Here is a 17,295-nt window from a genome sequence, read left to right on the forward strand (position 1 = left end):
TGAGGTCCTAACTGGTTTGGCTCATTGGATAGAGTGTCGGCCTGCCGACTGAAGGGTGCCGGGTTTGATTCTGGTCAGTAGCATGTACCTTGGTTGCGGGCACATCCCCACTGGGGTGCGTGCAGGAGGCAGCTGATTGATATTTCTCTCTTATCGATGTGTCTAACTCTGTATCCCTCTCCCTTCCTTTCTGTAAAAAATCAATAAAATGTATTTTTAAAAAAAGTATTATAAACCCCATATGACGGAATGTTTTATAGTCTTTAAAATTAGTATATAAGTATTTTATTCCATATTTTAATACTAAATTATGCATATTAATACATATCAATATTAAACATTTACTATGTATTTAATATTAACATTTACTACGTAAATACTTTAATACTTAACAATGTAAAGATATTTTATGTATATACTTACAAGCTAGGTGGGAAAGGGGAGATGCACAGGTGACTACATTGTATGGTCAAAATTATGCCCATCTCCCAAAAAAGGGCAGGAATGACATTGACCTGACGTGGAGGCCATAACCAAACTGTGTGCATGGTTGTCTGTGGGCGGTGCGACCAGACAGGTTCCTTCGGTCTTTCTGAATTCCTCACAGTTGCTATGGTGAGCATGTATGACTTTCAGGACTAACAAAAAATGAATATAACTTATCTTTTTGTTTTGTTTTTTATTGATTTAGAGAGAGAGAGAGAGAGAGAGGAACATTGATTATGCAGTCACTGGTTGATTCTTGTTTGTGCCCTGACCAGGGATGGAACCTGAAACCTTGGTGCACTGGGCAGATGCTCTAACCAGCTGAGCTACCAGCAGGGCAAACCGCGTCTCTTTAAGCCCCACACCCAGCGCCACCAGTGCACGGAGGAGAATCCAGTGCCGCCAAGGAATCTCCCCAGCGCCCTGGACTTTGGGACTAAGTTTCATCTTGATTAAAAAATAAACTCAGGAGGCAACACCCTGAGAGAGTAGGCAATGGTCAGCTTAGCTTTGTCGCAAGAAACTGCTAAGTTGTTACAACGGCAGCCACTCCTGGGGCCTCGGCCTGAGTCTCAGAATGAGCCGCCCCGAACCCCAGCAGGTGACAGCGCTGAATTCAGTCCCCACGACTGCAAACCTGGGGGGAGCCCAGCGCCTAGTGGGCCTGAGCACCAGGAAGCGGGGCTCCAGTCTGGGCTCTTGTGTTTCACGGGCAGCAGATAATGGGGAGCAGGCAGGGAGCGGGGCAGTTTCCAAGCCTGACCCTCAGTTTCCTGGCCTGTGACGGGGATGGTGACACGGCACCGTGGAACTACGTTGTCGGGTTGTCAGGAGGATTAAATGTTTGGGGGCTGGGGCAAGGCTGAGGTTAGGAGAGCTGGTCTCTGACCCCAGCTGCTCAGACAGCAGTGGCTCAGCTGATGACAACCCTTGACCCTGGCAGGGACAGTCTGGCCTGAGAGGGAGGTACCAACCCGGGTGAGGACCCAGCGCTGCTGCTCCCCGCCCCGCCCCGTGGCCCCGGTGAGTCACCGCCCCTCTGGGCTCCTGGGTAGGAATGGGCAGAGGCTGACCTTCCCGCTGGGTGCCCCCGGGCCCAGCTCCCCTGCAAACACCGCAGCGGAGGGCACGTCATCCCGTCATCCCGGGGAATCTTTCTCGCAGACCCACTGAGGTCCCCTGAGGGAGCTGCCACTCCCCCCACCACCCACTCACCCCCCTGCCCCCCGCCCTGCCGGTCCTTCCAAAGAAGGGACAGGACAGCAGAAACCACCAGCTTTCGCGGTGACACCCACTTGGTCCCCAGAGCCCGCGAGGAGTGCCACTGGCTCCTGGGTAGCTGCTCCTTCCCCTTCGGTCCCACAAGACGGCCCCTCCCGCAGCCAGGGTGGCCCCAGCCATCTGCGCCCTGAATGCAATTTGCTCTCTGATGGGTGGGTGGCTGCCCTCCGACAATTTAAGGGGTTTCTCTTCTGATGAAAACCGACTCCTCCTCCCATTTGGAAACAAGCATCAGAGACAGGGCAGCGGGCAGGTAGGGACTCGCTTCATCAACTGACGTTTCCATAGGAACAGACCAGCCCGGCCGCCGGCCAGCATGACTCAGACACTGAGCGTCGACCTATGAACCAGGAGATCATGGTTCGATTCCCTGCGATCCACGATTCTCTCTCATCACTGATGTTTCTCTCTCTCCCTTTCCCTTCCTCCCTGAAATCCATAAAAATATATTTTAAAAAAGAGGCCGGTCACTCCTGCTCTGTCCACAGCACCCGGGCCCGCAGCTGGCCCGGCTGCAGCCAGGGTTAGGGAACCCAGACGGGGCTAGAACGCCTTTCCTCGCGAACCTTCGGGAAACCATGGCCACGCGGGGCTTAAGAAGCATGTTCGACGGCAATTCTACTTCTAGAAACAGATCCTCACAACCAGATTTATAAGATGAAGCGATATTCAAGAGAGTGAGAACCCGAAAGAAAAGCCCGTCACTGCTGGAACCCAGCCGGGGAGCAGTAAGATAAACTGTGGCTCCCCAGGCCGGGGAGTAGCACGCAGCCCTGAACAAGAACGAGGCCGGGACCGCACATACTAACGGGGCGCGTCTCCTTAACAAGCTGCTGCCTGGCCAGGGCACATCACAGTGGACAGCACGCTTCGGAAGGACCCTCAGGAACAGCACACGCGTGTTGTATGTGCCCAGGGCCCACACACCCGGAAACGGGTCTGGCAGCTGCACCAAACACTCACTAGTGACTCCCTCCCCGGGAGTGAGTGGGTGCGGGCAGGGCACTGACAGGCCTTACATTTTTACTTCATGAATTTTTATTCTTTTTTTATACTTTTTTCTTTTTAATGTGTTTTTATTGACTTTTAGAGAAAGAGGAAGGGAGAGGGATAAATAGAAACATTGATGAGAGAGAAACATCATTGATCGGCTGCCTCCTGCACGCCCCCTATTGGGGATCGCGCCTGCAACCGGGCATGTGTCCTGACCAGGACTTGACCAGGGACCTCCTGTTTCACGAGTTCTCAACCACTGAGCCACACCGGCCGGGCTCTTTAATGAAGAGTACACACGGCTTTTATGGTTTCAAAAGCTGACAGGCATATGGCAAAGATTTTGGAGTTTTGGGGTCTTTACTTTTGTTTTTTCTTTTTTTAAAACCCAGTGGGAGCGGGCCAGGATGTGGTGAAAGAACTTCTCCATCTGGGAGAGGTGGTGGAGGGGGAGGGGATGGGAACCACCAGTGTGCAGGGCACCCGACCCAGGTTTTAACGAAAGCCTGAAACGCCGCCCAAAGCCCACATTCGCTCTGAGAGCTCCTAACGGTGTTCGCACAGAGACTCAGACCCGAGCAGACGTGTTCCTCGCCGCCTCTGTTAGAGGAGACCAGGGGAGGAGAAACCTACAAATCCAACTTGAGGGGCTCCGTAGGTAAATCACGGTTTACGCACGTGGCCAAAGGCAAGGAAAACATTAACCATGTTTCTGAGAAATATTTAAGGTGTAGGAGAAAACGTCCTGATATCATTCAATTAGAAAAAAAATCAGACTGGAAAACTATATATGCACTACAATCCCAACTTTTAAACAAATACATATTTATCTGCCCTAACTGGTTTGGCTTAGTGGATAGAGCGTCGGCCTACAGACTGAAGGATCCCAGGTTCGATTCCGGTGCCCTCTCACAGTCTGGGACCCCTCAGGAGATAATGACCTGCAGGCTTAGGCCTGCTCCCGGGTGGCAGAGGGCAGGCCCAATCCCTAGGCGCAGCCTATTTATTGAGACCTTACTGGTGTGTAGCACCATGCAAAGAGATTCATGCCTCTCATTTATATCTGACATGGTGTGTCATTTGCATACAACTGCATATCAATTCCTATGCATATCAATCTTATCTAGGACCCTGTGGTCAGGGAAAACTATTATACCCAATTTACAGATGAGAAAACTGAAGTTAGGGACTAAGTAACTTGTAACCAGATCTTCCTTCTCTGTGGGTCCACCCATTCCAAACTCTATCTCTATACTCACTTATACAGACATTTTCCCCCTGATTAACAAGGCAATCTATATATACAAAAGCCAAGAGACCAGAACAACCAGAATGACTGGTCCCTATGTCACGCACTACAGCCGGCCAAGAGGCCCAATCAGGAGTGGGACCAGCCGGCCAACCTCCCATGGTCCCTCCCCCTGGTCAGCCTGGCCCCGATCAGCCCCAACAGGGGTGGGCCAGCCAGACCCCAACCATGCAAGAATTCATGCACTGGGCCTCTAGTACTGCTTATAAAAAACTCAAACTTTTAACTGATTATAAAGTCTCCATAATCTGGTGGAGATAAAACAGTTAGGAGTTTACTACCCACGGCTCAGATGTGTTTATTTACAGTATTTAAATTATTTATATTTGCATTATTTATGTAATTTAATATTATGACAAGTGAAATAAGCCAATCTGAGAAAGATAAATATCACATGATCTCACTTATTTGTGGAATCTAATGAACAGAATGAACTGACCAACAAAAATAAGACCGGAAGCAGGGAGGCCTGGGACAGGTGGACATACCTTGATGCGGGGTTGGGGGGACGAGAAGGGCGAGCAAAGGGCGAGACCAGCACTCCCTGCCCCCCGCCCCCTGGCCTTGGGGCAGGGCCGCTCTTTGTCTGGAGGGGCCGAGGGCCGTCCTGTGTGCTCTGGATGCTGAGTGTCCCCACCTCCACACACCAGGTGCCAGTGTCCCTCCCCTGGTTGTGACAACCACAGGCGTCCCCGGGGGACAAAATCACCATCAACCGAGAGCCCACGGGAACCGCAGGGGCCCAGGGGTCCAGAGCAGGTGGGGAGGGCTCTCACGTCCTGGTGGCCTGGCAGCGAGGCTCCTACTCTCGCCCCTCCTGCCCGCAGAGGCCAGGCCGACACCCTCAGGCCGAAGCCATGGGGCTGGGCCCCCCACCCGCCGGCAGCCGCCCTTACCCAGCCGGATGTCGCCCTCCAGGGTCATCAGCACGTTGCCGGCCTTCAGGTCCCGGTGGATGATCTTCTTGCCGTGCAGGAAGTGGAGGGCTTCTAGCATCTGGCGGCAAACGACCTGAATCTGGGGCTCGGTGAGGCCTCGGTCCAGCTCTGGAACAGAGAGATCTACTGTCAATTCAGCAAGCGCTCGCTGCGGGCACCTCAAGGTCAGGCCCACGGCTGGTGCACGAAATCCAACACCGTCAACACCGCCGAGCAGTGACCGTGTGCCAGGCTCACCTCTAAGCACCTCCCTTGTTACCTGTGCCCTCCTCACAGTAGCCTTATGGCGTGGGCACAATTATCTCCCCATTCTACAGATGAGGAAACTGAGGCTCCAAGGTCAGGTCACTTGCTCAAGGTGACAAAAGAGCGGTGATTACTACTGTATTTTTTTGTTATTGCCCAAGCTTGCTGGGGACATCAAGACTTGACAACAGCCCTGGCTGGTGTTGCTCAGTGGTTAGAGTGTTGGCCCACGCACTGAGGGCTCATGGGTTCCACTCCTGGTCAAGGTCACATCCCTGGGTTTATAGGTTCAATCCTTGGCCCCAATCTGGGCGAGTGTAGGAGGCCAACCAATAAATGTGTCTCTTTCACACTGATGTTTCTCTCTCTCTCTCTCCCTTCTCCCTCCTTCCCTTCCATTCTCTCTAAAAATGAATGGAAAAATAGTCTTAAGTGAGAATTATAAAAAGACAGAGAGAGAGAGACTTGACAACCGCCCTGGCCGGTGTGGCTGGGTTGGAGCGTCATCCCATACACTGAAAGGTGGAGGGTTCGATTCCCAGGCAGGGCACATAGATTCCTGGATTGCAGGTTTGATCCCTGGTCGGTTGGGACAGGTATGGAGAGCATATGGAAGGCAACTCATCAATATTTCTCTCACACACTAATGTTTCTCTCCCATTCCCTCCCTTTCTCTCCCCCTTTCCACTCTCTAAATCAATAAAAAGCATATCCTCATGTAAAAAAATATTCTTTTAATTTTTTAAAAAAGACAACATCCCCATTCAGCTTTTACAAAATGGGGGGTGGGGAGCCCCACTTTTCAAAGAACTTCCCTCAGGTGTCTCCTCGTCACCTCCTAAGAGTGCTGTGGGGTTGGGCCAAGGCGTCGTCACATCCGTCTCATGGCCGAGAAGGCTCAAGGGGGCGAGTGAGCAGAATGGGTTGGTCTTCCCACCAGAGTGCTACTTCTCTCCATGACCCTAACCCCTGCCCCCGAAAGGGGACAGAGCGGGCGGTGCTCACAGGTCCGGGGAATCACCGGGGTGGGCGTGAAGGATGCCTGCCCTAGACAGAGCCGACCCCCACACCCTGGACCAAGGCACACTCACCCAGCATGATGGCATCCACAGCTCCCCCCGGACAGAACTCGATCATGATCTGCAGAGAACACAGCAAGGCAAGGATGAGCAGGGCGCAGCTGACGAGATGGGGGATCCCAGCTCCCACCGCTCCTCCTCCTGCCCCAGGGACTGTGCCGTCTGTACCACCCCCACCCCCACCCCACACCCTCACAGGAGGCTCCAACACCCAGAGCAGCTGCTGGGGCACCTCATCTGTCAGAAAAAGAAAAGCCAGGTTGCCATGGGCACCCCAGGTCCAGCCGAGCCCACACCCTCCCTTCCCCCTCAGCCTGTGGGGCTCACGCTTCCCCGCCGCCCAGCTGCCCCATTTCTGGGCGTGACAGCAGGTATCAGAGGACACCTCAGCCCACTTGCAAGCTGTCCACGTCCCCCGAGTCCCAGCACCTGTCTCTCGGCCTCTTCATCTCCCAGAGCCTGGGGCTCCGGCTGCCTCGGGCCTGGAGGGGCGGCTCAGGGAGAAACCAAGGCCCAGAAAGGGGATGTGATGTGATGACCAAGGACACAGGTTGTCAGTGGCAGGTCCCAGACTGGAAAGCAGGTTTTCTAACGCTCAGGTCACTCAGGCAAGCATTCCTTCACTCCTCACTCACTCACTCACTCACTCAATAACTCACTCACTCATTTACTCATTCATGTACTCATTCATTCATTCATCACTCACTCATTCAACCAGTCACTCATTCCTTCACTCACTCAATAACTCACTCACTCATTCAATCACTCATTCATTCAATCACTCATTCATTCATCAATTCACTCATTCACTCATTCATCAATTCACTCAATCACTCACATTCACTCACTCATTCATTAATTCACTCACTCATTCAATCATTCATTGATTCAATCACTCATTCATTCCTTCATTCACGCATTCATTCAACACACACCAGCAGGCCTTAGGAGAACCACAAGACCCAGGCCCTCAGAGGCTCCCAGCCCAGTGCAGGGAATGGAAAAGGGCAATTAGAGTAAAAAGTGCCCTGAGTACCCACACAGGCTCTCCCTCTGGTCTCCTCCCATCTTCACTCCCACCCCCTGTGGGCTCCTATGTGCAAACATGCTTTCTCTTTCTGCTTGAAGTGCAGATTCAGGTGGGTGGGAAGGGTGGACAGTGACACAAACTACAAGATGCTCCCAGAATCTCTCCCCTCCTTCGGCTCCTGGCCCCTGCTGGCTGGGAAGTCCCTCCAACCCAGAGGCAGACACACGGCCCCAGGGGCGGTCAGAAGGGCCGACAGCTCCCGAGCCTAACTGGGCACAGCCCAAAAGGAAAGGGCGGCAGACGGCCCCCGTCCTGGCAGTGCCACTGAACTGGCAATGTGCCCCTGGCCGGGTCAGCCACAGCCTCTCCCCAAGCAAACGTCCTCACCACCTCTACCTCCAACAGCATCAAGACAGTCAAGTGAACAACACACCAACTAGCATGTACTTTGTTAAACCTCTAGCAAACAAAGTCACACTTAGACAATGTTCCTCAGCTTCCTACAAAAATACGCTCTCCGAGAACTAGCTTATCAACACACCCCGTTATTACCAAGAGTCCGTGGGAGCAGTGGCCAAACCCAGCGGTTCCCGCCTGGTCAGGGGAAGTTCCCACACACCACGCCCTCACCCCAGTCCACACCCCGCCCTCACCCCAGCCCACAACCCACCCTCACCCCAGCCCACGACCTCCTCCCGGGTTCGCGCCAGGAAAGCAGAGCTTCCCACCAGCCTGGGTCGCTTCCTCTTCTGCAGCCCCTGCGCTCCGTGACCCCTGCTGCTTCCCTTTTCTTCTCTTACTTTTGCGCCTTGGCTGCTGGGACGCTCTGAGCTTAGCTTCGGTTTTATGCCCATAAATAAAGGCACCAACCCTTGGCTGTCCGCCCGGACTGAACCCACGCTATTTCACAATTTGTGTGTGGACCGCGACACCGTGCTTTTAGGAAATCACTGCCCCTCACCCGCACGTACGAAGCTGGAAGCTCTCTCTGACACAGCAGTCCCCGCCAGCAACCAGGGCGTGGGTCAGAGCGAGGCTCCGGCAACCTTTTCGTAAACATTGCCCAGTAAAGTGGTTAGCTTTCCCTTCTTCTTTTTTTTTAAAATATATTTTATTGATTTTTCACAGAGAGGAAGGGAGAGGGATAGAGAGCCAGAAACATCGATGAGAGAGAAACACCAACCAGCCGCCTCCTGCACACTCCCCACTGGAGATGTGCCCACAACCAGGGCACATGCCCCTGACCGGAATCGAACCTGGGACCCTTCAGTCCACAGGCCGACGCTCTATCCACTGAGCCAAACCGGTTATGGCTTTTTCTTCTTTTTTTGAAAGTATTTTTCTTTCCTCCCGTTAGTTTTAAATGCTTCGAGGCTTCATGCCTTTTGTAGTGATGCAAAAAAAAAAAAAAACTGACCAGCAGCCCCTTCAATGCACAGGACGATGCTCAACCAACTGAGCCACTGGCCAGGGCCCATCACATGGGTCTCAACACCTACCGCTCAGCTCCTCAGGGCTAGGGCTGCAAGGAACTCTCAGAAATGCAGGGGATTTGATTAGCAAAACAATAACCGCAACAAGTAATAATAAATAAAATAATCATCTTCATGCCTTAGGAAGTTACTAAATATGCATGCTTAGAAAAGAGAAAGCATCTACATCAATATCCAGGGGAGGACTGTAAGGGGTCTGTACTTGTACTCTCCACATTTTAGTCAATGAACATAAAACTCTATATTAGAGCCCTGGCCAGCTTGGCTCAGTGGATGGAGTGTCAGCCTGTGGACTGGAGGGTTCTGGGTTCGATTCCAGTCAAGGGCACATGCCCGGGTTGCGGGCTCCATCCTCAGTAGGGGGCGTGCAGGAGGCAGCCGATCAATGATTCTCTCTCCCTCTCCCTTCCTCTCTGAAATCAATAAAAAGTATATTTTAAAAAAATAAAATTTTATATTAGAAATAAACTTTTTTTTTTTTTACTGGAAAGAACTGGCCTAACATAACCCCAGGTTGCAGATGTACGTATTCATCTGAGGGCGGGGGTGCCTGTGCCCACAGTGTCCTGGGATGAAAGGAGGCTCCAGGGGATCGAGGGTTCCTGGGTGCAAGCTCAGGCCTCCGAGCCCTCCCTCCGCAAGCCCCAACTCAAACGGCTCCCGGGACCAAGGACCACTCCTCGACCCCACAGACGCTGGTCCTTATGCTCCCTCAAGAGGGCGGCAAGCAGCTGTGGCTCGGGGTTTTCTCTGGACCTGGAGAAGGGAGACTTGTGATCAGTCCAACCCATGGACAACTATCACTCAGGGCCTACCAGGGGCCATAAAAGTAGTATTCAATCAACAAACACTATCTGGGCTGCTAATGTGTGACAAGCCTGGGGACTGGTGACCTAGGACAAATCAGACAGGTCCCTGCCCCACGGCCACAGGCAGAGGCAGACACAGAGATGAGCGGTGGTGATGCATTTCACGGAAGCCTATGGTTGAAGTGGTAACCAGGCCTGGAGCTACCCTGGAGGGCTTCCCAGAGGAGGAGACATCCGGGCTGGTTTCTGAAGGGCAAATTTACCAGGTGAAGAAAGACAACAACATTCCAGGCAGAACACAGCAAATGCAGAGGCTGGCCGCCTGGAAGCCTGAGGAAGCGGGAAGAGGGAAAGGGGAGGGGGAAGTGTTCCACGAGGTTGGAAGGATGGGAAGAGAGCAGGCTGCAAAGGTGGACTGGAACTGGAACATCCCAAGGCATGAACTGCACCCTGAGAGCCCTGTGTGTGTGTCTGGGGAGAGGCACCAAAGGGTTTTAACAAGGGGTGCTGCACTCAGGTCCCTGGGACACCCCCGGATGGGTTAACTCTGGAAGCTGGGAAAGCAGGGAACGGTGGACTTGGGGCAAACAGCAAACCTTTCCCTTCCTGAGACAGCCATGAGAGCGGGATGGGGCGCACCTCACCCCCCCATCAGGGGGACTCTCTGCCTTGGCCCTGATGGCTGGTTCAGGGCTGGTCTGATCACAACAAAGCTGGTGAGGTGTTGTTGTTTGTTTGTTTGTTTTGGGGGGGGGTGTTGTGTGTTTTTTTAATATATATTTTTATTGACGATTTCAGAGAGAGAGGGAGAGAGATAGAAACATCAATGTTAAGAGAGAATCATTGATCTGCTGCCTCCTGCGCGCGCACACACACACATACATACACACACACACACACACACACCCCACTCGGGATCGAGCTCACAACTCAGGCATGTGCCCTGACCAGAATCGAACCCGAGACCCCTCAGTCTGATGCTCTATCCACTGAGCAAACCAGCCAGGGCGGAGCTGGTGAGTTCGGAAGCGCATTGCCCTGATGGGTGCAGGCAGCCACCTGGCACCGCGAGGGAAGCCAGTGTGAAGGCAGCTGATACAAAGAGGAGGGCCCTGGAAATCAGGGGTGACAGCCCTGCTCCAACTCCCCCTCAAACCTGACCTCCCTCCGGACTTTTCAATTAGGACATGCAAGCCAGTGAATGTCTCCTGTTGTTCAAGTTGGTCTGAGTCGACACTTCTCTGTTACTTGTCACGGAAAGTATCCAATCGCGCATTTGGCAAGAGGCACTGAGGCTGAACTGGGCAACGGGAGGAGGCCAAGGACGCCATCCCGTGGGGGAAGGGCGATTTCCCAGGAATCTCTGCTGGGACCCCTGAAAGCACTGCACGGGGGCCCTGAAGCCCGAGCAGGCATCAGAACCAGCCGGGGGGCTTGTTAAACCACCGACGGACGGCCCGCGTGGCTCAGTGGTCGAGCGTTGACCTATGAACCTGGAGGTCACGATTCGATTCCCAGTCAGGGCACCTGCCCGGATTGCAGGCTCGATCCCCGCATGTGGGGCGTGCAGGAGGCAGCCGATCAATGATTCCATCTCATCATTGATTTTTCTCTCTTTTTCTCTCTCTCCCTCTCCCTTCCTCTCTGAAATCAACAAATATATTAAATAAATTTAAAACAAACACACAAAGACAGGCCCCACCCCAGAGTTTCTGCTATGGGGGGTCTGGGGTGGAGCCCACGAGTCTGGGTTTCTAACTAATGACCCGGGGGTGCTGCTGCTGGTCCCCGGACCACACTTTGAGAACCACCGCTGGACAGGCATTCACAGAGGAGCAAGAGGCCTGGCCCCGGGCACAGCCCTCCTCCCGCTAGCGCAGCACAGTGCGGCGGGCAGAAGAGGACTCCCAGAGACAAACTGGCGGACGGTCGTCTCTCAATAGCTCAACTTCCTGATCGGTGCTTCTCTCACTTCTCCCGGCTCTGACCATCTGACCAAGAGCGAGGGGCCCGGGCAGGAGCCGCGATCCCCCACTGAGCCTCCCCCAGCGGGGGTTCGAGAAGCCCTGGGCAGCGGCAAAGAGGCTTTAGGGATTCACATTAGGAAACAGGGTAGACTGAAACAGATGGCGCTTTTCAACGAGCATCTTGGAAAAAACAACCAGGCGGTCAGCCTGCGCTTGGATTCGGGAAGCGCATTCCAGTACGGGAGGCGCTGGCTTTCCCCGGGCCCCTTCTCAGACCAGGACCCTCCTCAGCTCTCGGAGCTCTGTGTCCCTGGAGACCTCGGCCCACAGACACGCTCCTACGTGCCCGACGGGGGAGTGGGGTGCAGATGGGGACGACAGCAGCCTGCACTCGACTTTCCTCTCGGGCTGGGGGCCAAAGGAAACTGAAACCTGTGTTTGCCTCCAGCCCCGTCCGTTTAGACTAAGCAGCTGTCAGTGCAGCCTGAGGGACAGGGCCCGGCCACATGATCCTGGTGGCCACATCCCCGCTCCGATCATTCATTCATTCATTCATTCATCCGTGGGTTCCCCAGGCACCTTCCCTGGACTGCACTGCAGTCGCCGTGGGGACTAGAGCACTGTGCACACAGCTCCATTCAGGAAGCTCGCTCTCTGCCCTGGGCGCTGGGACAGGACCCTCTATCCCCCTTTGGAGCTGTGCAAAGGAGGACCCAACTCAACACCCCCCCAGGACGGGGCGCCCCAGAATGTCACGTCTCTCCCCTCTACCAGATCAACTCTGCAGGACTGAACGCTGACAAGGGTACTGCGTCCAGCTGGCGTCCACCTCAATCCCACAGAGCCCCACGCGGCAGCTGCCACCTCTCACAGGGTAAGCGGTGGCCAGGCCGCTTCACCAGGGTCAGCCTCCGTTTCCCTGCCCGTGACATTAACGGGATGGAAAGTGCACCTGGGCCAGGCCCCATGGCACGTGCTGTGCATGGATCATCTCACTCTCACCATTTGAGGTGGGAATCCTACAAAAGTGCCTGTGCCCCGTGGGGTTTATTGTGAGGATTAACCAGGATAATGTGTTCCAGGCACTTAGGACAGCCCCCGGCACACAGTCAGTCACTGCTTGAGAAACGTTACAAACTACTGTCAGGATTTGGTGACACCTTATTCCTGTTTTGCAGACGGGGAAACTGAGGCTCAAGAGGTGACACACACGCTACGCGGCAGAGCCGGGATCTGGCCTGGGCCTGTGGGTGCCAAGTCTAGGCTTCGGCCTCTGCCTGAGGAAAGAGACCCGGGGGCCCTATCATGCCTTCCCTGTGCCTCCAGGAGGAAGCAGAGTGCGGGGGTCGCCACAGCCCCCGGGGGGTGACGGCAAGGGCCCCTCCGCCTCCTTCCTTCAGCCTCGCCGGGCCCCTGATCAGCTCACACACACCCACCGAGTGAGCTTTCCCGCCCGGAGATAAGGGAGCCGGAGGTCCCGGCCCAGATAACAGCGCCCGGGGCCACCCACAGGGTCCAGGCATGAAGCTTTAAACCCACCGGCCGCAGGGCCAAGCGGCAGACCTGGGTCAGCAATGCCACAGCCACGGCCCCCGAGAGACAACCGAGGCACAGCCAAGCCGGCGGCGAGGCGTCCACATCCTGCTACCGCACGCGCTCTGGGCGCCGGTCCCTCCCTCCCGGCCTTTCCCGAAGCCGCAGGGGCACCGGGGACAGGAAGGTGCTCGGTAATCCACGTGGGCAGCGCTCCTGGAACTAAATTAAGTCAGCGCAGCCAGGGGGTCTGGACACGGTCCCAGATCTGCCACCGTCCTTCTGTGGGCCGGTCACACCCCCTTTCCTGCTTGAGCCTCAGTTTCCGACCTGGAAGCTCTCAGCAGCTGTAAAGTCATCTGCAACAACGACATCGTAGGGTTCAAGGTGACTGAAGTCACTTTATCACTGACTGGGCAGTTTGTATTTACAAAAGTCCATTCACACCCACTCTCAGAGCCTGGGACCAGTACACGACCAGTAAGTGTGTGACGGACCAGGGGATGAATGAATGGATGTGAATGCAGCCTTAAGATGCTCAGAAATCAGGGCAAATAGCCAGAAGGTGACCAACAGAGCTGACGGTCAGATTCTCCAAAGACAGCCAGGCACGGCAAGCCTGCCCTGGCCCCTCCATCCCCCACGAGACGCGACTGCCATCGTGAGCCTGATGCGGGCCTGGCCCCGTGCTCAGCATTCTCTAAGCGCTCCCTTATGCACCCCTGTGAGCAGCTGTGGGGCAAATTCAGGTTTGGTGGGAAAGGGCTCCCCCAAAGCCGCTCAGCTTCTAGGTGACAAACCCAGGTCAGCCTGACTCCAAGGCACGAGGACACTGAGGGGTGCAGCCTGGAGCAGAGCCCTTCCCCCTGGGCCACTTCTTCCGGGGGAAACCGGGCACCTGCTGCAATCGCCCAGGCCTCCCTCCCAGAGAGCGCTGCCCCCGCCCATCAGCACAGACAGGCTCCTGGCTGCTCCAGAGGCCTGCAGAAAGGAGCCCAGAGTCACCCCAAAACACACAGCGGTCAGCACACAAACGCCTCCGCTTCTCGCTTCTCGGCAGCCTTCCCTGGAGGAGGAGTCCCAACAATGTGGCCATTGAGGGCTGCCCACACCCACAGGCCGCCCAGGAACGCTGGCCTGGTTCCGCATTCCCCTCCCGCCTCCCCACATGGGCAAGTCCCAGGGCATCTCTGGGGTGGCCCTGAGGCGACTCAGATTCCGTTGCCTACCTCCTCGACACTGTCCAGCCCAGAGGGCAGGAGCACTGGCCCTGGGTCAGCATCCCCTGACCTTATGTCCAAAGGCTGCCCCGGGTGACTGTGGGCACATGCCTAACCTCCCTGAGCCGCCATGTCCTCATCTGTGACCTGGGAACAACACAGTCCTGCCCTGAGGGTCTCGGGGACAGCATGTGTACACACAACAGACACTCCTAACCAGATGGGACCCCTAGCCAGGGGGGGGATACCGAGCCAGAGGGGACGCCTAGCCCGAGGGGACTCCTAGCCAGAGGGGACCCCTAGCCTGAGGGGGACACCGAGCCAGGGAGGACCCCCAGCCCGAGGGGACCCCTAGCCCGAGGGGACTCCTAGCCAGGGGGGACCCCTAGCCCAAGGGGGACATCTAGCCAGAGGGGATACTTAGCCAGAGGGGACCCCTAGCCAGAGTGGACACGGAGCCCGAGGCAGACAGGCAGAGTCACCGCCATCATCCTGGCAATCACCACCACCCTGGTGTCCTCACTGCACCACCTTCCAGCAGACACCACGGTCAGGGTTGAGGCCAGATTCCAGGGAGATGCAAACTGAACTTCCGGCCCCCGGGCAGCTCTGTGGCCGCACATTTTTGATCGGCTTGAGCGTGTCTGTCCCGCCCCCATTCCCTAGAGACAGCTGTGCTGAGGCTGGAGCTAGCCACTCTGCCTGAGGGACAGGACCCCGGGGAGGGGTCAGGAGATGGACTGATCCGCAAGGAGTGAGCGGGGTCACGGGAAATGCAGACACGCTGCGAGGAGACGGCGTTTTCAACCTCGGCTGCTCAAGGTTTGTGGCAGCTGACATGGTCCTTGAGGGACAAGCAGGATCTGATGGGGAAGAGACGGAGGGGGTGACGACGTGGAGATACGGGCGTGGCAGCGGGGCCAGGAAGGTGGCTCGGGTGGGTGTTCGTGCCTCTTGCACCCCTAGGGCAGCCCCCAGCGCTGCTCGACTCATTCCCTGAGGGCACAGGCCTCCAAGGAACCCATATGCCTGAGTAAATGAGGTGCACACTGGGGTCAGACGGCCTGGCTCCCATTCTCCTGGCACTAACGGAACAGCTTTGAGACAAGTTCAGAGATCCCAGCCTCAGTCTACTCACCTGTCAAGTGGGTGTACCTGTAGGGCCTGCCTCCTAGGTGATGAGCAAATGGGATGTGAGTGACAGCAGGAGGAGTGTGCGCGGTGACATTGGGGGCGGGGTCAGGTGGCTCACTAAACCCACGTGGACACGCTTGGGAATGTGGCCGGACCACAGAGCCACCCCTGACGTGACACAGAGACCCCAGTGTGGCCACTCCAACAGCGGGGTCCCCCGCTCCTGCTGGGCAGGCATGGGAATACTAAATTCCCTGAGTTTCAGTTTCCTTATCTATAACACGTGGTTGAGAACAACAGTATCTACTTCATGTGGTTGTTATGGGTATAAATGACCTTGTGCCATAAAGTGCTGAGTAGGCGCTCAATACAAGTTTTCTTTTTTTAAATTTATTTATTTTAAATATGTTTTTTATTGATTTCAAAGAGAAGAAGGGAAAGGGAGAGAGAGAATCATTGATGGGCTGCCTCCTGCACACCCCCCGCCAGGGATCAAGCCTGCAACCTGAGCACGTGTCCTGACCGGGAATCAAACCGTGACCTCCTGGTTCAGAGGTGGGTGCTCCATCACTGAGCCACACCGGCCGGGCTTGCGGGCTGCCTTCTACTGCCAGTCCCTTCGCAGTCCGGCTTTTTCAGGGCAGAGATGCAACCTCTGTCGGTGGCCAACAGCTGGCTTCTGAGCCCGAGGGGACGTGTGCGCGGTGACATTGGGGGCGGGGTCAGGTGGCTCACTAAACCCACGTGGACACGCTTGGGAATGTGGCCGGACCACAGAGCCACCCCTGACGTGACACAGAGACCCCAGTGTGGCCACTCCAACAGCGGGGTCCCAGGCAAACCCCCGGTCACCCGGCCTGCCTGTCACATCTGCGGGTCTCCGCCTACTCCCAGCCGGGGACACTGTCTGCACTGGGCGGGGTCACTGTGCCGGGGCCACCCAGCCAGTGAGTCCCAGATCCGGGAAGAGCGCGGGTCTCCTGCTCCCACCCAGCGCCCCGTCTGCACACTGTGGCTTTCACCATGCACAGTGTTGCCGACTATTTTCTTTTTTTTAAATTTATTTATTTTAAATATGTTTTTTATTGATTTCAAAGAGAAGAAGGGAAAGGGAGAGATAGAAACATCAATGATGAGAGAGAGTCATTGATATCGGCTGCCTCCTGCATGCTTGCGAGCTCCTTCTACTGCCAGTCCCTTCGCAGTCTGGCTTTTTCAGGGCAGAGATGCAACCTCTGTCGGTGGCCAACAGCTGGCTTCTGAGCCCGAGGGGACCAGCCACAGAAACCCTGGTGGGTGATGTGTGGTCACATGGACATATGTGGCCAGCGGGCCCGCCCGCCCACACCTTGCTGTGGCCCTGGGACCTGCTCTTCCTCTTTGCTAAACATTCACTTTCAGATAAGAAGCCACACCCTGAAAGGCACACGGTCACTCCGTCAGGGACACACTCACACACACACACACACACACACACACACACACACACGCAGCTTGGTACACGTGTACAGGAAGCTCACAGATCCCTCACCTCCCTGGGCCAGGTGGCCTGGCGTCACATGCCCACAGTGTCTGGGCAGCTAAGCAGGCTGTACCGATGAAAACAATGTCCCCTCACACACTTCCGGGAGCTCGGTCCTCTTGATTATCTTTACTTTCTTCAGTTCTGACAGAGACGTGGGGTGGGAAACACTTCCTCGCAATTCTCCTTTAAGAAGAGCAGTGCCACACGCCAATGGCAACAGCCCTCAGTCTCACGGTGCGTTAGGGAGTGGTG

The 17,295-nt window shown here is 55.4% G+C and overlaps 1 protein-coding gene across 1 annotated transcript in view; it reads right to left on the reverse strand.

Moving 5' to 3' along the window:
- The window catches only part of STK10 (serine/threonine kinase 10), a gene marked incomplete at its 5' end in the record, with an annotated part of 98,264 nt that overhangs the window by 52,950 nt on the left and 28,019 nt on the right, over positions 1-17,295 (reverse strand). The window contains 2 exons of the mRNA XM_015565136.1: positions 4,966-5,115; positions 6,345-6,393. Of these exons, the coding sequence (XP_015420622.1) occupies positions 4,966-5,115; positions 6,345-6,393 (199 nt within the window). The remainder of the gene's footprint in view (positions 1-4,965; positions 5,116-6,344; positions 6,394-17,295) is intronic.

Source organism: Myotis davidii, unplaced genomic scaffold (genome assembly GCF_000327345.1).
Source record: "Myotis davidii unplaced genomic scaffold, ASM32734v1 scaffold399, whole genome shotgun sequence".
In the NCBI taxonomy this organism is placed as follows: Eukaryota; Metazoa; Chordata; class Mammalia; order Chiroptera; family Vespertilionidae; genus Myotis; species Myotis davidii.